The 25,402-nt window shown below is 36.6% G+C and overlaps 1 protein-coding gene across 5 annotated transcripts in view; it reads right to left on the bottom strand.

The window, feature by feature from the left end:
• The window catches only part of ANO4 (anoctamin 4), a 416,532-nt gene that overhangs the window by 203,883 nt on the left and 187,247 nt on the right, over positions 1-25,402 (bottom strand). For 4 of the 5 annotated variants that reach the window (XM_060656635.2, XM_060656636.2, XM_060656640.2 and 1 more), the window contains one exon: positions 9,801-9,905. The exons of the other annotated variant lie outside the window; for it this stretch is intronic. In XM_060656635.2, coding sequence (XP_060512618.1) covers positions 9,801-9,905 — 105 coding nt within the window. The remainder of the gene's footprint in view (positions 1-9,800; positions 9,906-25,402) is intronic. 5 annotated transcript variants of the gene reach the window in all.

Here is a 25,402-nt window from a genome sequence, read left to right as displayed (position 1 = left end):
GCCAGGGTGGCTGACTCATGGCGGATCTGCAAGAAATGTTGGTTTATCGATTTTGGACACTGGGGCCTTAAGTTACCACTTAAACCTTATCAACACAAGATGTCAAAAGAAACATTTGCAAGTTGAACTGGTTGTTATGAGGGGTAGATTGGGGTGAGGTGTGAAATAAAGGGGGAAGCTAAAGAGGACACTAAGATTCATGTCTAGGTGACTTACGGACTCACCATGGGGACAAACTCTTGAATATCCATTCATCCATCCATGAGAATTGCCCCTCTGCTTTTGCCAAAGATAAAAAATTAGCAGATCATCTTCTGTCAGTATCACCTTCTGGTGTTGGCACAATCAGTTCAATAAAGCCCTCTATCTTTTGGGGTTCCCAAATGGAACCATGCTGTCACCCAGGAGATGTCTGGAGACATTTTTCATCGTCCTGGCTAAGGAGAGAGGGTGGTGCTAGCATCTAGCAGGGTAGAGGCCAGGGATGCTGCTAAACATCCTACAATGTGCAGAAGAGCCCCATAAAAAGTTGTCTAGCCCAAAATGTCAACAGTGTTGAGGTTGAAAAATTTTGTTTTATATTAAAGGACCCACTATTTGATTCTAGAGGGACCAGATAACTTGGGAAAGGGAAGAGAAGTCCTTTGTTTTTCATATTGCTGCCCAACAGTATTACTATCTGGAAGTTGTTATGGAGCTGATGTTACCTGAATGCTCAAGAGAAATAAGTATGCTGTACTATCTGATTTTTAGAGAATTAATTTATATTAAGGCACCACTATCACATGCCAGTCTCTCAAGAGCCTTAGCAGAGATTAAAAATGCTGATCCGTCAAAAAATGCTGAGCTGAACACAGGGTCAATAAGAAGACTGTAGAACATGTAGACAACTACACAGACAGAAGAAACATGTGCCCTTCATCAATATCTCACCATTGTTACTGATAGAGCAGCTTTACATGCTAAGATTTAGAAACAAAGCACAATACCCTTTGAAGCAAATTTATATAATTTCTTTAAGGAAAAAATCCCCAACTTCCAAACTTAATCAATTTTAAAAATCTATCTATTCAACAAGTACTTAGTGGATGCCTATCTTGCCTGGACACTGTGCTGGGCTAGGAACTGGGGTTCAAGCACTGAATGTACCAGCCATGGCCCCTGTCCTCACAGAGCTCACCATCTAGCCAAGGTGGCAGCTTTATCCATGGCATGGATATCACAATGATACTGTACATCCAAACAACGTTACTTTTAAAGGATCCCCTCACTTTCCTTATACTTTTTTTCCCTCAAAATAAGTTTGATAATTATCTGCTTATTAGAATTCTGCTATTAGACCCATTAAATAAAAAAGAGCCAAATGTTTTGAGAAGTCAATTAAGAATAATAAGATGAGAATGCAAAAAATTCTATTCAACCCACGTAACAGACCTACACTGCATAAACTCAGGAAGGGCTGTGTGAACAGAACTGGAAAGCTGAGTCAATATAGGTAGATACCATGCATTTGAAAAGGACGAGAGACCCAAATGACCTCTGCAAAAAGCAGGCATTCAGCCTAAAAAAAAACCACATACAGCAAAGAGTCATGTACATCAGCTACACAAAAGTCAAGAACCTTAAATTGCCTGGGAGATCAAAAATCAGAAACTTGAGTAAATCATCAAACACCATAGGAAAGAGATTTCTGTAGGCTGACTTGCTATGCTATTCCAGAATAGAGGAAGAGCAGAGAAGTCAGAGGGCTAGGAGGCAGGTAGATCCTGACATTCTTTATATGATGGAAAGGCAAATTTACCTGTATAGTACTGAATCTACTCATTAAATATTTGCAATTATTTAAATATTTTTTCAATGAAAATCGTTTAGGTTATGAGCCATTATTCATTCTCTAGGGAAAAGAGACCACAAATATATTTCAAGGGCTCGAATAAAGAGCAAACAAGTTAATTACCTTCTACCATTTGCTCACCGAAGCAACATTTAAGTTAGGTGCTAGAGGTACAAACATGAACAAGAGATGAGTGGAAGAAATCAAATCAGTGTTATAAAAGCAAGGGAAATCAAACAGTGTGTCTTTTAGAGAGTCAGAAATAAATACCAAAAAATCAAATAGCTCCACTCACTGCTGTTTTAACTCTATTCCTCAAATGCAGCAGGAAAACCCCACACTGCTATGAAAGTACAGTAGTACTTTAATCTCAGTATTTTCTGATGCAGAGAAAATAAAGTGAAATTATAGGTCACTGAAGACAACATGAGAGGACTGTGTAGTGTAATCCAGGTATCTATATTTGTCCTCCAGAGCGCCAGCTCATGTTACTATTTTTGTCCCAAGTTCCAATGATTACATCTGATATTCAGAATTCTGAAGATACTGTGTATTGGCCTCAAATCCTCATCAGAAAACACGAAAAAAGGACACCTTTGGGAATTATTTAGAATGCAAAAAAAAATTGTTTAAATCTTAATTGAGGGGCGCCTGGGTGGCTCAGTTAGTTAAGCATCGAATTCGGATCAGGTCATGATCTCACAGTTTCCGAGTTCCAGCCCCACATCAGGCTCTGTGCTGACAGCTCAGAGCCTGGAGCCTGCTTCAGATTCTGTGTCTCCCTCTCTCTCTCTGCCCCTCCCCCGCCCGCATCTGTCTCTTTATCTCTCAAAAATTAATAAACATTAAAAAAAATCTTAATTTGAACATAGCTGGCTGTTTTATAAGAAGTTCACCTTCACATCTAGCCCCAGGGTCGCTTCCAGGGAAAGGCCCATGGCATCTCCACAACTGATGTAAGGACTAGCAAATAGGAGGCACTCAATGCCCATTTCTAGATAAGTAAAAACTAGTTGTAAGGTTCTATCAATTTTTTTTTCTTATTCTAGTTCTCTTAGTGTGATTTCTTGGAATTATCTGTTTCTCTCTCAGACCCAGAAATTAAATATGAAGGAAGTGGGAAGGGAGACATACGCAAGGGCATTACAATGTATTGAGTGCCAACTGTGTATTAAGGATTTTCAGGTCTGTTTTCCCTTTTCATCCTCAAAATACTTTAAGAGAGGGACATTCTGAGAAAGAAGCCAGGCTCAGAGACACAAAGTATGGCCACACAGTAAGTGACAGAGATGAAATCTAACCCAGTTCTGACCCCCAAATCCACGATGTTTCTAGCTGGCTTCCTGTTTCTGTGGAAAGAATCCTACTGTTCTTAAATCATGTTTGGCTTTCAAGTACACAGGAGGTCCTTTAACCACCAACCAACTATCTTGCCCTAGTTCTAATATTTATCTGAATAGAGCTAGACTTTACATCTGTCACCTGACAGGTCTGACACTTTTTAAAATTTAACAAATAGATCAAATTAAATGTTTTTAAAAATTCAGAGAAACACAAGAGATTCAGTAAAACTTTGAGTACCTGAAGGTGGGATTTTAAAAACTAAACACTACTTAACATTTGTATGATACCAACAAACCTAGGACTCTGTTCATTATGCTTCAAATGAAATCTTATGGTGTTTCTAAGGCAGAGACGGCTTGGTGTACAATGAGGAGGGAAAAAAAGGCAAATTTGGAAAACTCAAAATAAATAAAGCAATTGGAAAGGACATGAATCTTCCCTTAGCTGGCTTTACTTCTTGCCAAAGGTCAGCGGTTTTCGAAGTGTGTTCCCTGGAACCCCAGGACCCTTTTGGGGAATTTCACGGAAGGGACAACGAGGAAACTGAGTGGGCAAAGCCCTACACCCTCTACCCCCAGCTACTCCCAAGAACTCAGTTACCTGTTTTATACATTGAGATTATACGTGAAAATACATGTGAGGAAGAAACAACAGCTTCTACTGCTTTAAAAAGTTTATAAATCTCTACTAGTGTGTTACAGCAACAATTAAATGGCTGTGTTAACATCTCCCCAAAGAAAACCTGGGGTAAGAGAGCTGGGGTTCTAACTGTTACAGATCTGAGAGTAGGTACTTTTTTCTGCCATGGAAAGTTTACTTGAAATACTTTAAGATTAAAAATAGGTCTCTGAAAAAAGAAGTCATAAAAATTTTTAAAAATGTGTAGTCATTAAAAAAATGTCATTGGCATTTTCTGGCTCAGTAATGATGCAGTTTATATAAAACGGGGCATAGACAATAGCATGGGGTACCCACAGGGCACTCTGCAATGGGGCCAAGATCATTAACTTGTTCCTGGGACAGCATGTTTCTTATGAAGAGCTTCTCTTGCCACTACTTCATTCTAAAGAAATGGACAGACACTGTGGTTACTTCTACAACAAGGCACCTCTTAAAATCTGAGAGTGATAATGTTGAGATAATAACAGCACCTCTTAAAATCTGAGAGTGATACTTAGAGAAGAACTGAGTACCTAATTCTAGCTTTGCTCAATAGCCTTGGTTAACTTTTAGCAACTTGAAAGGAGGTCAATGATGTTCTACATTAAAGATCCTGAGTCTCCTGACCATAATTTCCCTTTCTTTGGAAAAAGCATGAGCTTTGGATTCAGACAAGCCTGGATTCAAATGCTTGTCTTCACACCTACTAGCCATTAGATTATTTAACTTATTTAAGCTTTAATATATTTCTCTTTTCAGTGAGGATAATACAAATTACCATACAGGATTATTGAGAGGAATGAGGACAAGGTAGCAGCCAACACTTGCCATGTGCCAGGCACTACATTAAGGGCTTTATGCAGATTTACTATAACTATTCCCCTTTATCAGATGTGGAAATTAAGGCAAAAGGAATTTAAGACTGAATACAATAATATAGGTAAAAAGCCAAGCGAGAGTTGTCAGGCAAGATTACATGTGCAATATATGTCAGCACCTCCCTCTTCCCCATCTTCCCCTTTGAAACAGCATGACCATACAGATTAAAAATAAAATTGGAAATCAGGGCTCAAAAAATTGGATTCAAATGACTCACTGGATGTCACTGAGAAATGACTCAGTCTTTGCAGGCACAGAAGCACAGAGGACCACCAGTGCAGGAACAGCACTGTGATTATGTGGGCACACGTGCAAGCACAGAGGGTCAGACTATAGGATAACAATGAGCCTTCCAACCTCCAAGTTCTCATTTCAAACATTTTGCTTTTGCTCTCTTTCCCTCACAAGAATCTAATGGACTACGACACAATAATGTGCCATGGTGTGAATGCCACTCTAGAGTCCCCACAGTCTGTTATCTGTATATGCTGGGAATCAAGAAAACAAGAACCGAGGACAAAGCAGGAGAAGTGGGCAACAAAAAAGTGGGGGGAAGGAATGATCTCTAGAAAAGGATGGGCATTGATGATCATTTAAAACAAGAATTAAAAGGTTCAGTATAACCTTTGAATGGTATATTTTTTTTTAATTTTTTTAACGTTTATTTATTTTTGAGACAGAGAGAGACACAGCATGAACGGGGGAGGGGCAGAGACAGAGGGAGACACAGAATTGGAAGCAAGCTCCAGGCTCTGAGCCATCAGCCCAGAGCCCGACGCAGGGCTCGAACTCGCGGACCGCGAGATCGTGACCTGAGCTGAAGTCGGACACTTAACTGACTGAGCCACCCAGGCGCCCCTGAATGGTATATTTTTTAATGGCTTTCTAATGTAATAAATTCTCATTCACAAATACACACACATATGCTTCATGGACCGCAGATCTTTAAGATGTGATTCTCAATCGAATTGCAGAGTGAAATATATTATTTTTCTAAGTGATCCTTCTCAAAAAAGTCCAGATTTTAAAAATTTGGGGACAAAAAAATCAGAATAGTTTTATTTTAGTTGATATTATTATATATACTACAGTAGGCACTAAAATCCTTTGACTACTAGGGGTTATGAATCTTACTAGACAAATTCAAGACTAAGAATTGCCCCCATGATCTTGTCATCATTACATCAAGTGAAATCTGTCTCTAAGTCCCCACCCCACTGGCCTGGTAGACAATTTCAGTTCAGCCATTGCTGACATTCCTCTACTTCACACATGTAGGACTGTAAAAGGTTACAGAGGTTTTGTAAACAGCAGAATGTTTAAAGAGACCGCTCAGTTCTCCAAGCCACACTGCTACTCATGAGCCACCCCCTTTGCAAGTCTAGAATAAAATTCATTCATTCACTCATTCATTAACAAAATTTGTTGAGTGGCTACTATACTCTATTTTCTGCTCAAGATACTAGAGATACAACAAAGAAATAGGAAGAGAAGACTGCCACCTTCCCAGAACCCTCAAAGTTCCCTGAATGCTAGAAGATCTGCTTCTTCCTCAGGCTAGAGAATCTCAGCCAAGACTGGCAGTTCTGGTGGCTCAGGTGCAGGCTCCCAGCACACAACCCAGTCATTTCCTCCCTTTCTACACACTGAAGGGAAGCCATGCTACCACTGCAGGACAATCTAAGTGAGCTGGACAGGAAATTCCTTTTCTCTGTCTCTGGGTATCTATGTGTGTTTCTGTCTCTCTTTACCAAGCTTTAGTCACTCAGAAGCCCAGGCTTTCAGAAAACAAAAGCCAGGAACTTCAGGAACACAGAACTCTGCTGAAACAAAGGATGGGGATGGGGATGGGGAACAAAAGGTTAGAATAAAGAAAGAGGGGAAAATAATGAAGGAAAACACACACATACACCCTTATGTCATACTGCCACATATAAATGCTTTCTTCCTAGAAAGCAATCAAGTTTTCATTTTGAAAAATAAAACAAATGTGATCTGTGACTGTTTTAATTTTTCTTGAACTTAACTGTGCACCAAAATGTTCACCAGTGCTTTAAGATTATGAGGAACATAGTGTGTGGCACATGACAGGTGAGATGGATAGATGGATGAATGGATAAAATGACTCTTTTCTTCCTTAGAAGCTGTATATCTGATATGGGGAAGCTGAGAAACTTATAGGTGGCCAGCCATTCTAAGACATCTTTTGGACAGATGAAACTATTGTTGGACAGATGTAACTATTGTTAGGGCGTAAGTACTATAGGAAAAATAATGTAAATGTATTTTATAATGTAGAAGCATGGAGAAGAATTCTTGCATCAGGACATAACAAAGTAAGAATAATTTTTTTTAATTTTAATGTTCATTTTTGAGAGAGAGAGAGAGAGAGAGAGAGCGCACAAGTGAGGGAGGGGCAGAAAGAGAGGGAGAGAGACAGAGAAACCCAAGCAGGCTCCAGGCTCTGAGCTGTCAGCACAGAGCCTAACATGGGGCTCAAACCCACAAACTGCAAGATCATGACCGGAGCTGAAGTCAGAGGCTCAACAAACTGAGCCACCTAGCTGCCCCAAAATAAGAATAATTTTTTTTTAATCTGGAGTTCATTTTTCCTAATTATTTTTAGTTAATCTTTTATTTATCAGAACAAGGGCCAACATATGTTTAAACACTGACTATCAAATATTAACCATTTAGCCTTAGGGAGGTATACTCCGTTTTTTTCACCTTTAAAATGGAAAAATAGCATCTATTACTTATAAGGTTGTTTTAAGAATAGGAAGAGATAGAATGGAAGAGCACTTACTGTATCAGGCAGCCTACCTTTGACACTCAAAACATGTTTCAAATACTCTCTCTCTCTTTTCTAGCTTGTTCTTAAAGGTCATATATGTATGTCCAAGAAATTCCAAGAAAATAATGAAATCTTTCTATCATCTCAAGAAAAATACTTGTAGGAGAGAAAGAATTTTCCTGATGTCCAAATCCTATATATTTTTACATTTTTATAAGTTGGTCTCTTAAAGCTTCCTATAAACAATAATCTATAGTACAGTCCCTTGAAGAACCAAACTATGTATTTTTATACTTAGAAATTTCAATTAACTTGTTAAATATCTGAATCACATTTGAAATGCAGGGAGAAACTGAAGGGAGATAAAAGGTCCAAATCCCTCCTACCAGTAATGACTCAGGCCACATGGGCAGCTTCTCAAACCTACTTAGCATAAAAATTATTATTTTTTTAAGTTTATTTATTTGAGAGAGAGAGAGAGGAACCAGCAGGGGAAGGGGCAGAGAGAGAGGGGGCCAGAGGATGCGAAGCAGGCTCTATAGTGACAGCAGAGAGCCTGATACAGGGCCCACAAAACACGAGATCATGACCTGAGCTGAAGTCGAAAGCTTAACAGACTGAGCCACCCAGGCGTCCCAGCATCAAACTTATTTTTTAACAAGAAAACAGATTAGTTACAAAATATTAGAAAATTCTTAAATGTATAAAAAGTTTCTTTTCATTTTAAAGTAAAATATTTCCCTTTTCTTAGTTTTACATTTAAATATTAACTACTCATAAGCCTCCACTCTTCTACTTGTTCACAGCGTTATCATATACAAATGTCTGTAGTAAAATATACTAACAAAAATTACTATAAATATAATCTCATAAACATTTAAATTTATGTAAGTTCACGCAGCCCTAAAAACTTTTAAGTTCATCTCCTGCACTTGCATAGAAGCCAACTTTTATCATTTATTAAAAATTTTTTAAAATCCTCTCAGCACTATATAATCTATCATCTTTCAAATCAGATGAAGTAATTACAGAATTTTATAACTTCCCATGAAAAAATTATTTTCTCTCCAATGTCTATTAATTGGATTTTTAATCTCTTGGGGAAATTTTTCTCTTTTATTCATTAAGCTAATATGAAGGGACTGCCCAACCAGAACAAATAACTGGTCCTCTTGTATTCTTCATTAAAAATATTTCTCTTAGTACCAGCCTTATCTTCAATTTCAGGATCCTTCCCCTTGATGTGTTTAAACCCCATACTGAGCACATTCAGAAAGGAATTAAATGAAGGGTAGGAGACCCTCTATCCTCCTCTGGTCTCCAATCTTGATCATATTACCTCAACAGGTAACCTCTGCCACCCTCAGCTGTCCTACCTATGAAAGGAAAGTATTAATTATCTCAGAAGGTCAGGAGGGCAGTATAATAACAAAAGAGGATAACTGCTATGAAAATGCTTAAAGCTGTTCACTAAAAATTTAGTATAGAAATGCAGTGTCACAAAACCAAAAGTAGCAAAAAAATTATAGTGGTTCTTTCTGCAGTGCTCTTCAGATCTAACCCCTTCAAACGCGAAACTGTACAATACTATTGGATCTTAAAAGAGGAGTATCATTATCTCGAATTAGAGCTCCAATAATGAGACAAATGTTAATGATTTAGTATGTGATACTACATCATCCATCCGCAATGCTGAATCTATAACTTGAGTAAATGTATGGTTTATGATCAAATTCGTAGTGACAACTACCAAACACAAAGTAATGTAAGAAGAGTAAACCTTGATTAATCAAAATGCTTACAAGAGAGGGGTCATTCCTGGGTCACAGCCCATCATTAGAGATTCAAGATACCCGTTTTGGAGAATAAATTCCTGATTTCAGTTTATTGCATCAACATTTACTTCTTACTACTCTTACATTTGAGCAAAGGAATAATATTCTGGTTTCTCAAAGAGTTTTATTTGATTATGATTAATCAAGGAATCTAAAAATTACAATTCCTAGATATTGGTTAAATATCACAGAATACTAAATATATAGAATTTATAATTCCACTCCAGTTTTCCATCAGGCTTCTTCAAACACCCCAATACTATGTGACTCAGTTTCACAAATTAAACCTGCAGTTCAGTAGCCATCTTTTCTGGTCTCAAAATTATCTTACACAGTATCTCTTTTAAGACATTTTTTTAAAGCATGGCATCTAAGTTTCTAGTTTTATTATCCCTCCCAAGTATTAGAATAGTTTCTCCTTTCATGGTCAAATTAAAATTTGAGTTAAACTTACTTTCTTGTATTGCATTAAGAATCTCTGAAAAGTCCACATCACTCTTTGGGCCGTCAGGTAGTATTTGCATATCCAGCTGGTAGCCTTGCAAATCCACACCTCCTTCTAGAGAAATGAAAGATATTCATGGAGTTTGCACTGGTTATCAGAGAGCCCAGCATTAGGGTCCCGAGGAGAGGCAACGTCAAAATCTAAAATGAACAGCCAGCTGGTTTGCCAGTGATCCTCCCTCTTGGAAAAATTACTTAAAAAAAAAAAATGAGAAACATTACCAGCCATTTGATCCTTATGGGACCAAAAAGGTTTAACTGTATTTCCAATGTAAAAAATAAGGCAATTACTTTTTTAAAATACCACACACTTCATAGTATTTACTGATAATTTCCTAGGTGAAGAATGAAACATGTTAGCCTCCACCCAAGGACATTTAAAATTATTTTTAGCTTCACATGGCTCAAAAGTGACATTCAACACAAATACTTTATAGCATCTTCTCTAAAATTATAATACATTCTTAGAAAAGGGTTTAATATTCTTGATATCACAGGAAAAAAGATATCATTTTCCCCCTCACAGTTGGGCTTCCCTACTACATCACTTATTTTTCAGTTATACCAGAATGCTTTTATTTATTCTATGAAATAATTAAACCTCTTGTACTAGATTTGCCTGATGCATTTTTGGTGTGTTCTAAAGAAAGAGGGTTATTTATGCTGCTCCACATACCTATAGAACATTTAAAGAAGTCAAGGAAACCAAGATATCAAAAAGTAGCTTAATTACTACTAACAAACCTTTAAATCCTTCTTAAAATAATTACAAATAACATCTCCAATTTGAGGAGTCTGGTAGGGTTAAAAGCCAGTGCTAAAAGGAAAAGATAGCCTGATGAACAGAGTAGGCCATGCCCTAGCTTCCAATACTTTTGTAAAAATAATTATTTCATAAGCCCAGAAATTATTCTTAGCCTTCAATAAATTTGTTATGTCCCTAAAACTCAAAAAGAATATGACATAGTCATGATTGCACAGGGACACTCATTCTAGGAGGGACAAGGACATAAGTAACTTAACATAATAGAAGGTGAGCTTTAGAAGGGCAGGAACTTTTATCTGCATGCTATCACTCGGTACTTAGAACAGTGCTTAGCACAGAGTAGGCCCTCAACAAATGTAGGTTGAATGAATGACTAAGGCTGTGTGGTAGTTATGAAACATAAAGGCCATAGAGCTACAAGGCAAGCTATAAGCTCAGATACTAAAGTCCTACAACTGAGCATTCAAATTCTTTTTAGGAAACACTGAATCTCTCTAAATCTTGGTTTCCTCATCTATAAGATAGGGGTGATATTAATAACAATCTCACAGAATAGCCATGAGGACTAGATGAGATAATGCATGAAAAGCTCTTAGCTGTCAAACAGTCAGTGCTCAGTAAATTGGAAGTCATTACTATTATCATCCATAATAATGTTTCAAAGGAACACTGACATTTGTATAGAACTATCTAGCTATGAATAATGAGAAGCCACAAGTCCATTTTTTGTGATACCAGCATGCATTTCAGTGACTGTCAAGCACTGTAGACACAGTGAACTTCTTAAATGCATGCATGCGGTTGCCTTACTGAAGTTGAGACTAAACTTCCAAACAGGAATTAAAATGGGTTATTTGGTTTATTTCCACCAAGTTCAGCCACTGTGAATAAGGAGAAGTTCTGATGCTTTTCAACCTCTACTAAGTCCTTTGTTCTGTTCAATAACCAAAGACCTTATAATAACAATGATAAAAAATAAAGAACAAGAATATTCACTACTGCCTCTAGGCTGGCTCTGGGCTACGTGTTTGTTCATCTCATTTAGTCTTTACCTTTGAAAAGAAGGTGCAGTGAGAAGTAACTTGCCCAATGTCACACAGCTACTAAGTTGTAAAGATGCAATACCAATCCATGCTCATAACTACCATTCTTTAATAGCCCCTATATCAAAGCAGTTACAAATATAGGCTGTCAGAAATAAGAAAACTGGATTTGCCAACAGTCCCATGTTCTAGAACTTCAGACCAAGATAAATACCACTGCATAACCTAAAAAGCAAAGGACTTGCTAAATAGATTAATCAATAGAAGCCCAACTTATTTACCTTTGTTTGCCTTAGTCAGAAGCTCATAAATTCATGTGGAAGTAGTTTTGACTAATAGCCACAAATTTTAATAACTAAAGTTACACAAATTTTTAATATTTTTTTTTTAGTTAAAGCACAGTATAGGAGTATAAGAAGTCACAGAAGCAGCAATATAAAGGGGGCATTCAGGTCATTAACGTCTCTTTAAAGAACATTTAATGCTTAAGATAAAATTAAAATGTGATGAAAATGAATACAGAGATACAGATAAATAGATTTGTCTCAAGTATATTTAAAAAAACACCCTTTTATAGAACTAGAAAAAAAGACAGAAAGAAATTAGTCCAAATGGGTACACAGGTTATATCTCACCTATAACATTATGGGTATATTTTGTTTTATTCTTTATCTTCTCTATTTTTTTATAATAAACAAAATACTTTTATAATTTTAAAGTCATTAAAAAATTCAGATTGTGTCAGTAGAGAACATTAAATATTTAGAATTCAGGATTCAAGTCTTAAAGACTATAGATGTTAAACCAGTAAGGGAATAATTTAATATAAAATTTTCTAAATTAATTCAATTCTTTAAATGTATACGTTAAAGAGCTCAAAATTGTAGGATGCAGCATTCTCTTCATGGAAAACCTTAAGCTCACATTTAGAATCCTTAACATTTAAGGTATCTTTCTTCATCTGCTCCAGAAGAAATAAAAAATATACTTTCATAAAGTGTAATAACATAAGGGTCTGGAACTTCTGACAGAAAGTCATTCATTAAAGTCCAACATGACAAAGTAGGGCTTTTGCAAACTTTCCTAAATAGAAAGTGATCACTTGTGCAAGGACATTTTCAATAAATCCTTCAAAGTGACAATCTTCACCTTTAGCACTTACTGTCAACTGAACAAGACTAAATTACTTCAATACAAAACATTCTATGTCTACTTTGAATGTCTGGTATTTATTTATTGTTAGTCCTATAGCTTCAATGTGTTCTCTAAAATGTTGAGAATCATATCTTCTGTAGTCAAAGAGGCCTCTGACTTGAGTCAAAACACAAAGGTCTTTTTTCAGAGGCAAGATGGTGAAAATGTCATGGTTTCAAACTGATCAAGTTTTAAAATAAAATATAACCCCCATTGTTGTTGACAGTAACTGACATGCAAACCAAATGTAATCCCAACAAAACTAAACCAGTAAGTTACATTAAAGAGGGCAGCTGAAAACTTTCCTAAAGATGTGGAGAACATAATGCACAATTTTAAAAATCAAAAATAGCCACAAAATTCATGTGATCTCCAATTTTGCCTTGAGATTCTCTCACACTTGATTGATTATACTCAAATCTTAATTACGATTCTGCAGTGTGAGAGTAAAGTTGAAAGTAGTTTCAATAAAAAGTAACCTTGACAGCAGTGCTTACATTTAATAAAAGATCTTCAGCTGGGCAAACAATAGGTTAAAAATTCATTTTAGATTTATAACTAGCTTACACAGATTTAGCCTAAATGCTTACATACAAAAGGAACCAAAAAAACCAAGCTCTAAATAGGAGTCTCAATTGGCAAATATGTCAATGCCTCTCCCATTCCATCTCTGTCTATAGAAATCCTTTTCTACTTCTAAGCCCCATCCTAAATACTCTGCTTCAGAAAACATTTCTTGATCCTAATAAGCAAACACCACTTTCTACTATTTCTATTTTGAACTTTTATGGCTACCTATATTTTATCTTTTCTGTGGTACAGTTTTCTATCAAAAATAAGGTAGGTAAAGTACCTAGCACAGTATAGAGTAGACACAGACATGTGAGCTCTCATTTCTCCCCATCTAGGTTTTTTCTTCATCTCTAGCACTCTCAACTAGACTGTAACATGATGGAGGCCCGATAACAAACTTTACTCACTTTTATCTCCTAGAGAATCTAAAACAAGGCCTTGAACATTTTAATTGCTCAATTAATGCTCTTATACTGCAATTTCACATTACTAGTAACAGTGGATACAGACTAAGAAAACATCCCAGTTTTCTTTCCTCGTCATAATTTTAAAGCATCTTGACAGGTTATCTATAGATAACCATGAAAGACATGTTCTAGATCATACATTTACTTTTTGTGAAGTCTTCTCAAATTTTGTTAAATAATAAAGAAAATGCTGAGGTACCAAAATCTTAAAGCTTATAATGAAAGTCAAGAGTTGCCAAACTTACCCCTTTCTCAATCCAAACCTATCCCCTGAGTACTCTCTCAAGAGTTTGTTTTTACTTCTTTTGGCTATTTATGTGCAGGTGTTACATTGTTTCTTGATCCATTTTATTTATTACTTATTATTTCCTGCTATGATGTAAGACAATATAAGTTATATTACTGCCACTTCCCTTTGTCCTCCACCCTCCCATCAAATCACTATTCTTAGTTATTCTGTTACATTTAATAATATTTTATATAATATATAATAATATTCTATTATAGTTTAATAATTTTAAATGACTTAAAATTCAATTTCTTGTTCAACCGAATTCAGACAGATCTTATATTTGCAAATTAGCACAAAATGGCACAAAAAAGCAGATTCTGACATTACATTGATCTGGATTTGAATTTCGTTTATATGTGACCCTGAGACATTTTATTTAATGTCATTATTTTGAGCCTCATTTTTCTCATTTATAAAATGGAAAAGATGAAATTTTTGGAGGCTCCATTGAAAATTATGGACAATTATTTATATATGTATGCAAATATGGCTCATGGTGTTAGATCACCAGGTGAGTATCTATTTTCTATGTTTTATCTAATTTTATATGGCATATTCCTTCTCTGGAAAATGAAGGCCAATTCCAGGTTTAGGGTATAGACTAAATAAAAACAGTGCCTTAAAAAAATTCTGTAACTTGGACTTGGATTATTTATTTCACATTGAAAGAGAAATAAAGAGAAGTATGACAAGTCAAATCTTACCTTCCCCATGCAACACAAAAGAATGGGGGACTCTGTAAAGTAGGCCAGAGGGGACAAATGGTATTTTCTGTGATTTCCTCATAATTAATGATGCTAGATGTGAGCATCTGTCTACATTTTACTTATATTCTGTAAATAAAAATTGGTAGTTCCTGTCCTGAGAGGCATTTTTTAATACAAATTGTCAAAATGCAATATTTTTACAATATAGGAAGCAGTGATATACCAAAATTTTATATAAATATCTAAAATAAATCCTCATATGTAATATTTTTGGATTTAATAGGCTGCAAAAATACCCTTTTTTGTAATCGAGAGTTTGTTTTCAATTCCTCATAGTGAATTCAGTGTTTCTATGACAATGTTAAGATGAAGAATGGTATTAAGGAGAGGGAGCAGTACATTCTGTCTTCTTTACAAACTTTTCCTGCATCAAGCCAGTGTTCAAAATGTATCTTTTAAGAAGGAAGAAAATGATTTCAGTTCTTCTCAAGGATCTGAAGTCGGAAACCCTAGATTCACATGTGGGATATTCCGCGGGCTCTAGAAAAACTTTCCATCTCCGTGTCTTACCTTCATTTATGGTGCTTACCAAAATCTATTTAATGTGCCACAAGCTAAAAAGACTTTACAATAGAGGATGCTTCATAAGTACTATTGTGAAAAGACACACAGATCACACTCTTTCATATTAGTGTTTCATAACTATAAATCTAGTAATATTGGAAGATTATTCTCTTCCAAAAGAAAGCTCAGCATTGTATTAATAGGAATAAACAGACTGATTCACCCATACCGTCACTAGCTAAAGATATTCTTTCAAATGTTTAACATTGAGTAGTTCTAAGGACTCAATTCTGGACTGGATCCTGACTGGAAAATCGCATTTAGCTAATAGCGGGTAGAAGTTTCTCAGGTCTAAAATGGAAATAATAATCCCAGTGCTTTAGCCAATAATGGCTGACTTTCAACAAAACTGTTTCCATGTTTCTCAGGACTGGCAAGACTGTGATCTCCTAAATCATAATGCATCCTTGCACTAGCAGTTCCAAAGAGAGTTTGGAAACCAGAGCTGCAAAGCTACAAAGCAGGAAAGATTTGTGAGTTCTGTAGGCAGGGCTTCTTGGTGGGTGGGCAGGGGGCTCTTGCAATATCCTAGCTGGTGAGTTCTGTTGCTATGATGACAGGCATTCTTTAGAGGAAGAGAAGACAGTATTTAGGATTAGGAGGGGTTGCAGAATAGAAAACATGAGACCTTCAGCATTACTATAATGTTGTTTACTTTCTTGCATGATAAATCTATAGATGGGCTTGAGATGAACGTATGAAAGAGTATGGCCTTGCAAGACAGCAAGCTTCATGAGCGCTAGGGTTCTGCCTATCTTGTACATGACTCTTACCTCTAACTTAGGAAATTAAGCAGAATGGAAGCTTACTATTAACTACCTACCACAATTATGGGCTCAGGTAACTAGTTCTAGTTGTATGATCTTTAGTTAAATTATTATTTAAATCTCTCCAAGCTTCTTAAATATAAAATTGTTTCAAATAACCTCAGGCAGAAGATACAGTTTTATACTGCACAAAACACAATCTCTGTTCCAGAAATTAGTCATTTTGTTTTCCCTGGGGCTGCCTTTTCTGTAGCTTTTCTTCACTCACTTTGTGTGTTCAACTGGTTGTGAAAAGACTTCAGAAAATTCTCTCTACATGCATCATATAAGTCAAAATATGTGCATATGTCTCTAAGCAAAGGGAAACAAAAATGCAAATATCTAAGGGAAGAATTTGGTACATATTTTTAGAAAACACAATTCTGTTACTCAGCAAATGAGAGCAAGGAACACAGATACCAATGCCCAAAATAGCTTGTTTTCCTAAGCACCCCCTGTTTACTAAACTCACATCACACATCACAAAAAAAAAAAACACTTAAAGAGGAAGAGATTCAAATGAAGGATAATTAGTGTTATTTCCAAATCCCACCACTGACTGTTCTGAAAGATACCACATTCACCTTCAATTCAATGAGAAATAAAACAGAAGTCCAAAGTAACTCTTAGAAATTTTTTACCACATAATTTCAAAGCCATGTGGAAGATCTTATCTTCCAGTCACACCCAAAATCCATTTCACAAATAAAACAAATATGTAATTTCACCCAAGCTTCAGATCTACTCAAGGAGAGCAGCCAGGTTCCTCAGGTTCCGTAAAAAAGTTTCGGCCACAATTCTCAATTTTTTCTTTCCAGATAAGGTGATGAGAAAAACACCAAAATTTAACACTCAAGTAATTCTCATCTTCAAGGGGAAAAAAGTGGCACAGTTTAAACACACACACACACACACACACACACACACACACACACACACACACACACACACTCATAAGAAATACAAGACGTAGGTTTTAGTCAGGGTGCATCAATTATCAATTTTGTACTTTGGGACAAGAAATTTCATTTCCTGACCCATAGTAAAATCAGGATAATTCCACCTCATAGACTGCTAAAAGAACTTAGCAAGATGTAGGAGAAATATTTATGAAAGCCCTTTGGAAACAATGGAGCATCATCGAATGTGAGGTAGTGGTATCATGATTATTATTGTTGTAAAGAATGGCCATCCATTTGCTTTTTCCTTATTTTTTTCTCTAAGGAATGAGCTGAATCTTGACTTTCATCTTGGCAGAACTAGAGACAAGTCAGCCTTAGTGTGGCTTCTTAAGAAAGATATAAGTCTAGGGGCGCCTGGGTGGCTGTCGGTTAAGCATCCGACTATTGATTTTGGCTCAGGTCATGATCTCATGTTTGTGAGTTTGAGCCCAGCTTCAGCTCTGCACTGACAGAGCTGCATTAACAAATTTTAATAATAAATAAAGACACAAGTCTTTCTTGGCTGTCCATTTTTAAATCTCTCCCTACTTGCTCCTTGTCTCTCCCTGTCCCTTTCACTGTAGCTCCTGGTAAACATGAAAGGCAATGCTAAGTTCAATCTGTTCCCTAATTTGAGACCAGACCTTGACATGAGGGCCAGAAAGTAATCACTAAAACTCAGGGCAATGGTTATGTGTTTTATAATATTGGAACTAGAAAAGGGGAGGATAAAAAAAACCAAGTGTAATGCAGAGTACAACAAAAAAGAAGTTAAAAAGTAGAGCATCACTTAGATAAGTTTCCAATGGAATCCTACTGGTCCCTTTTTCAGTAAGTTCTTCTTACATCAAGGTTTTAACTATTACAGGTCTTTTAATTTAAATTTTCCAAGACTTTGCTACGCTAACTTGCTAGAAATATATAGCCACCAAGTTGTTTGAAGAAGAAGGTAACATCACACACTGAATGACAAAATCAAACTACCTGATTTGGAATCTTGCCTCTACCATTTACTGGCTGTATGTTCTTGGGCAAATTACTTAACCTTTTCTGTGCCCCAGCCATAAAATAAGGATAACAGCAAGAGAATATTAGGGGAATTAAATGAGATAAGGAATTCAAGCAGTTTAACAGTTCTTGAGGTTGAGAATATGATACAGTGCTTAATAAATTATAGCTATAATTTGATTTATGTCAAACATTTAACACCTCTGTATACAGACAGAACTACAGACATTCTAGATCACTGGAAACAACAAAACCCTAAAGTTCCTCTCGTGTGAAATTGACTTGTCCCAGCATTTAGATACCATGTCTACATAATCATGCATAAAGGGCTGCTCAGGTTTTAAAAGATAAAAGAAATTGTGTTAGAAATTATTTGGAAAACCATGAAACGTATCAGCAAAAAAATCATTTCACAAATTCTAAAAGAGAATATAGGACATATAATGGGATCAATAATATTTCTCTGGGACAGTATGATAGGCCTAACAGATTAAGGGAAGGCAATAAAAATATTTCAGATTGCAGAAGGCTTCTAATTCTATTTTATATGGCATAATCATTAAACTGGGATAATGTGATCTATACTCACACCAAGCTTTATGGTTTCAAATTCAAAAGATTGCAATCAATGCTTCAGTTTACTCTACTCTTGACCCTTAAATTATAGTCCCAAGCCTAGTGCTATTTAATACTTCTATTATTTGCCTATAAAGGGGAATAGAAAATAACATGCATTAATTATGAGTGGCTGAAAGATAAGGTCAAAATAAAATCAACACACAAGAACAACATCTGAAACAATCAGAAGGAAAGTGAAACCACACAATACAAGATAGAGGTAAAGGGCTCCTGTGTCAGTACAGCACAGTGAGAAGCTGTCTTACTGATATTCATTCCAGCATGAGTTAACTGGAAAACTGCTCTATGGTAGAGTGACCGAGCAAGAGAGGGTTCTGGGACATATTCATTTTCAGGCTTCTGAACTGTGACTGTGATGGTGAGAACAAAAGTGATCACTACCATTTATTACTGAGCACCTACTATGTGCCAAAAATCATATTGAACATTTTACATTAATGAATTTATTAACTTGTCCTAACAGTGCTACATAGAGTTGCCAGATATAGTGCATAAAAATACAGGGGGCCCATTTATATTTGAATTCAAATAACAGCTAGTAATTTTTTATTATAAGTGTACTCCATGCAATATTTGGGGCACACACCAAAAAGTTTTGCTGTTTATCTGAAATTGCTATGAGTCCTGTATTTCATCCGGCAACCCTAAGGCCATGAAATAGGTATTAATATCCTGGTGAGAAACCTGAGATTCACAGAAATTAAGTCATTTGCCCAAGCCTGCATAGCTGTCAGGTAACATATCTGGGTTCAAAATCTCTAACAACAAAGCTTGAATTCATAACCAGTATAATGCACTGTCTCTTTTATTATGCTCTTTCCTATATAGGAATGGCCATCCATCCATCCTCCTGTTGATATTCTAATTGACCTTCAAAGTCCAATTTGTAGATTATATGCCTTGTGAATCCTTCTTAGATTTTTCCAAATAAGAATATTCCTATAACTTTACTTTTATCTTTGTTCCAGCCCTTAAAACAGTTTGGCTTCTATTACAGCAGGTTACATACAGGTCCCTGTAGTGGACATTCTTCTATGTGCATTTCTCTTTTCTAACATCACCTCTATTTCCTTTTGGGACAGTGTCTTTCCCTTACTACATGTAACCCAGGTGGGAGGAGAAATCAAGGGGTCCTACAATCCTATTATAAAAGCTGAAGGGGGAAGTCTCCTTCTGTCCTATCCTTTCTTTCATCACCACCTCTCAACCAAGGAAAAGGTGCATGGCCAATAAGACTGTCTCTCCTAAGTCTTGAAAACTAAGACAAATGGTAATAAAAACTATAAATAACTAAGACAGATGGTAAGGGTTCATTTATTTCAGATAATTAAGTAATTTATTTCTTGGTTTCTGTTCCTTTTCCAAGGCTGGTTTCTATAGGCTTTCCATCCATATCTTCCAGATTTAAATTCCTTCTTTGCTTGGATTAAATAGTTTCAGTTGTTTATAACCAAAGAACCCTGACTGATTGTTTCTTTGAACATGAGTGTAAGCTCCCTAAGGTCCATGTGTAATAGAGTTCTACACCATTCCAGTCCCAAGGAGTTATCTTCCAAATACATATTTGTATATAGTAGGCACTCAGAAATGCTTATAAACTCAAAGGGGGATAAATTAACTGAAATTGTTCAGAGCTGATAGCACAGAAGATCTACAAGGCTCTCTTGTTTTTTTCTTTTTGTACTTCACAACCAGTCTGAGTGAGCTTTTGGAAAGCACTTTGAGAATTGTGATTATTAACTGTGTAAAAAGTGGATGAATCACTTGATAGGCCTCAATAGTACTAAAATGTCCATGATGCTTCTAAAATCTATGACTTGCTAGAAATAAGTTTGAGAGCTCTTCTATTATCTCTCAACAGAGAGCTAGGATGCATTACTGCTAAGTACACTAAAAATAAAAGGATGTAACTGAACTCACATCTATCTTGCAGAATAGGAGTTTTAAATATATGTATTTGGGTTTTTAATTATAACTTATTTAATATAATTTTAATTATAATTCTATGCTAAAGAATTGGCCTTATTTATATTTTCTACCATTATCCAATGCAAGTAGGGTTCAATATCTATGATAAAATTATGGATAAACATAGTGATGTGTTCTTAAGGTGATATCAGTGACATGAGATATGCTAAATTATCCCACACTGACATTACACCATTAGCAAATAATACTTCTTTAAATTTTTATTAATTTCAGCATAGGATGTCAAGTAAACACTGACTCAACTCTACCTGGGTCAGAGATGAACAAATATTCTATGTAATTCTGGGCACTGTAAATTCAAAGAGGCAGAAGTGGGTAGAATGGTAAACAATCTTAACACCGTATCATTGAAGGAAGAACTGAAGAAAGTAGGAAATGTTTCAGCTGGCAAATAGCTCAAGATGAGTTTTTAAACAACTAAAGGAACATCATTTGAAAGAATTTAGATTTATCCTGTGTAACTTCAGAATGCAAACCTATACCCAGGGGGTGGAATAGATTTCAACAAACAGCAAATAATCATTTAGTAAAACCTTCTCTGAATTATGGAGAATACAAAGATAAATTGAATACAGTTCCTGCATTCCAAGAGAACTATGAAGTCTAAAAAACATACTGACTTTGATAAGGCTTCCAAATTGTGTGAAGTACTGGAAAGTGGGAGGTCAATTCTGACTAGTGAGATGTAGGAAGACTTTTGAGAGAATGTGGTATTGGGTTACATTTTGAGTAATGATAAGGGCTGGATAGAGATTTACTGGGGAAAGGGGCATTTCAAAAAGTGACATGAGCTTATCTGAGAAACAGTGAAGAGCTGTAGATGGTTAAAATAGAATAAGACAGGTTATGGAGTACAAAAGATAAGCCAGAAAAACTGGGAGAGGTTAAATTGCAGAGGGCTTGAAAAACTGGACTCACAAGGTTGCGCTTTCTTCTGGACAGCCATAAAGATTATTAAGTAGAGGAGGGATATTATTAATGGTCTTATTTGGAGGAAAACTTTCGATGGTCCAGAAAAATAATTAAAGAAAGTTGTGGAAGGCAATTCCCCAACACCAAAACCCTTCCATTGGGCCCTCCATAGTTCTCCTCCTATCATCAGTCTTTTCTCAGAATGTTCCCTTCATTATCTTGTTCTTATGAAAGTCTGGCTCTTCCACAGGCCACTGCTTCCTTGTGGCTCTTTCCTATGGTACTCTTTTTCTCCTACAGTCCTCACACCAATGGACCTGGAGGGGAGGAAATATCCTCATTGAGTCTTAATGTCACCTTTAGACCACTGGTCTTTCCTTTTCTCTAAGCATCCCCAGCCTTGAGTCTCAGGTTGTTATATGAACCTTCAATTCTTCATTGCATTTACTTGCTGCCTTCCAGGCCATACTCCCTCATTTCTTGATGAGGTAAACTCCTGGCTTATTATCACTCTTCCAAACCCTATTTAATTCTTGACCATTTCAGTATCTTTATAGGTGATCTTTCCCAAACCCTGGCCTCTCAAGTCTCTGAGAATTCTTTCCTCCAATACTCTTGCCCTCCACCCTATTAGAGCCACTCATTTCATACCCTAGTCTAGACCCTGTTATTACTAATAACAGCAACCCCCTCCATAATATCAGTGCCAAGCATTCCACTCTCTCATAACCACCTCTTAACTTTCTAGCTCTTCTTCCTATCCTAACCTTGACACCCTTCCAACCCCTCTGAAACCTCCAACCAACTGATCTATCAACTTTCCACTGTTCCTTATCCCCTTAATGGCCTCACTCCCCACCTTACCAAGCCTGAATCATATAACTGATTGCTCTCATTCCCTCTTATGCACCTTTGATATCCTCTCTCTTTTCTTAATTCCTTGGCAAAATCACAACCCTGACTAAATATAACTGTCCATCTGTTCTATGTCTTCACACATGTCTCTAAACAAGGTTAAAGAACAACACACAACCATGATGACCTGTCCTACTTTAATTTCATGACCATGAATCTCAAATGGGCTTTTAATGTGGATTGGCTGGCAATCGTATTTCCCCTGCCCATTCCACACATCATCATACCATCTCCCTCTTCCTCCCTCTCTGAACAAGGCTTTATTCTCATTCTCAGTAATGACCTTGCTTCCCACATTACAGATAAAACTGATACAGTAGGAAAGAACTCTTAGACCCTCGTCACCCTGCCAACAGCCACACATACTCTCCCTTCCCATCTGTTATCACAGATAAATTATTCATGATTCTATTGTGCATAGCCCTCATCTCTCACTGACACCCACATCCTGAATTCTCCCCTATCCTGAACATCATAAATTATCTGCTGGAAATATGCTATTTTGAAAAAAACAAAATGCTCTCTTGACTTTACCTCTTCTCTAGCCAGGGCCTTATTTCTTCATTAGCCTTCACAGAAAAATGGCTTTTAAAAAGTTGTCCATATTCACAATATCTAATTCATATCCTTCCATTCTCTCTTACACTTAACTCAGGGGTTCATCCCTACCACTGCACCAAAACTGTTCTTATCAAAATCACCATGGATCTCCACTTTACTCAAATCAATGGCCAACTCTTAGCTCTCATCTTACTTGATTTTCATCAACATTTAAACTACATAATCACTCCTCAATTCTTGATTAACTTTCTTTACTTCCAAAACATGTAATTTCTAGTTTCTCAACATCCTTTACAGTCATTCTTTCTTGGTCTTTGTTCTCACCTACCTTTATTATTGGGGTCACCCAAATTCCAGCCATTAATTCTCTCCCTTTCTCCATCTTTACTTCTTTCTGTCATCTCTTTTCATTAAATGGCTTTAAAGCCCATTTATATGTCAACAACAGTTGATTTTATATCTCCTTCCCAGACCAATCTCTCAAACTCCAGACATGCTTATTCCACCACTCACGTGATCTGGCCAGTTCTTATTATCATGTCCATAACCAGACTTCCAATCTTGGCCCTACTTCTTCCCTAAAACTCACCAAATCTTCTTCCCCTGCAGCCTTCTCCATCTCAGTTGATACCAGCCCAATTTACTCAGGCCAAAAATCTTGGAGCCATCCTTAGCTCTCCTTTCTCTCTTAATCCACGTCTAACTCATTGGGAAATCTTGATGACCCAACATTAAAATACTTCCAGAATCCAAATTCTCACTACCATTTCTGTCACCCCTAGTTACAGCTACCATCATCCCTTGACTTGACTATTATAGTGGCCTCCTATTTGACCTTTCCCCTTTCACCCTCTCCATCTGTAGTGTATTCTCACACAATAGGTAATGTAGTCCTCTTAAAATTTAAGTCATATAATGGGATTATTCTGCTCAAAAACCTGTAAGAACTCCCATTTTGCAAAGAGCTCTAGGACCTTATAATAGTCTACAAGGCCCTGCTCCATCTGGTCTCTATCTACGCTGATGTTTCCCCCTCACTCTAGGCTCAGGGGTCTCTGTAATGTTCCTCAAACTATCAGACTCCTTCCTCATTCCATGAGGTATGCCCAAAACTTAAAAGAGTACCTGGCAACCTAAGAGGCCTTCAATAAATATTTGTTCAATGAAAAGCAGGTAGAACAATTATAAAGGTATTAAAATTTGTCAATGATACCCCAATAAAGCTGGAAAAAAAATTAAGAAAAAGCTATTGTAGTAGTCTGAAAAACAGCTAATGAAGGTTCAGTTCAATCCTCCCCCGCAAATATTTATTGGAAGTACAAAGATAAATAAGCGAGAATCTCTGCCCTTGAAGACCTTATGGTAGAGAGACAGGTAGTTTAAAAATGTTAAAAGACAAAGGAGCAAAACCAGGGCATCCTAGAGAGAGCAGCATGAACAAAGGTTGGGAGACATGAAATAGCATCATATGTTGGAGAGTTGAAAGCAAGTCAGTCTGATTAGATGTGATGATCTAGTAGATGCAACCACTTGGGTAAACTACAGTCCCCAGTTACTCAATGAACACTAACCTAGGTGTTCCTGTGAAGACATTTTGTAGATACAATTAAAGTCCATAACCACTTGCTTTCAGTAAGAAAGATTATCCTAAATAATCTAGGGAGGACTGATTCAATCAGTTGAAAGATCTCAAAAGCAGAGCTGAGGCCTCTCTGCAGAAATTCCTCGTATTGACAACAGCTTCACCTGTGCCCAAAAGTTACAGCATGCCATTCATGACGGCCTGCTCTGTAGATTTCACACTTGCCTATATACCTTCCCAATTATGGAAGCCAATTCCTTGAAATAAATCTCTAAATATCCATCTTCTACTGGTTCCGCTTTTCTGATTGAACTGGGACTGATATACTAGAATATAAAGTTTCAGGCAGAGGGAGGACAAATGAAGGATGAGAGGCAGGAGGACTATATCAGCAAGGGCATTTGTTTTTAACATGCTCAGAGGTTGTAACTTTACCTCATAATCAGTAGGACCAACAAGGTGAATGGCATTATTAGGAGTAGAGATGAATCATTTTGGATTTGATATGAAGAATGTACTAGGACAGGAAGCAA

This window comes from Panthera onca, chromosome B4, assembly GCF_046562875.1.
Source record: "Panthera onca isolate mPanOnc1 chromosome B4, mPanOnc1 haplotype 2, whole genome shotgun sequence".
NCBI lineage: Eukaryota > Metazoa > Chordata > Mammalia > Carnivora > Felidae > Panthera > Panthera onca.
The sequence above is the reverse complement of the archived record's forward strand: the minus strand, read 5'-3'. Positions and strand labels throughout refer to the sequence as shown.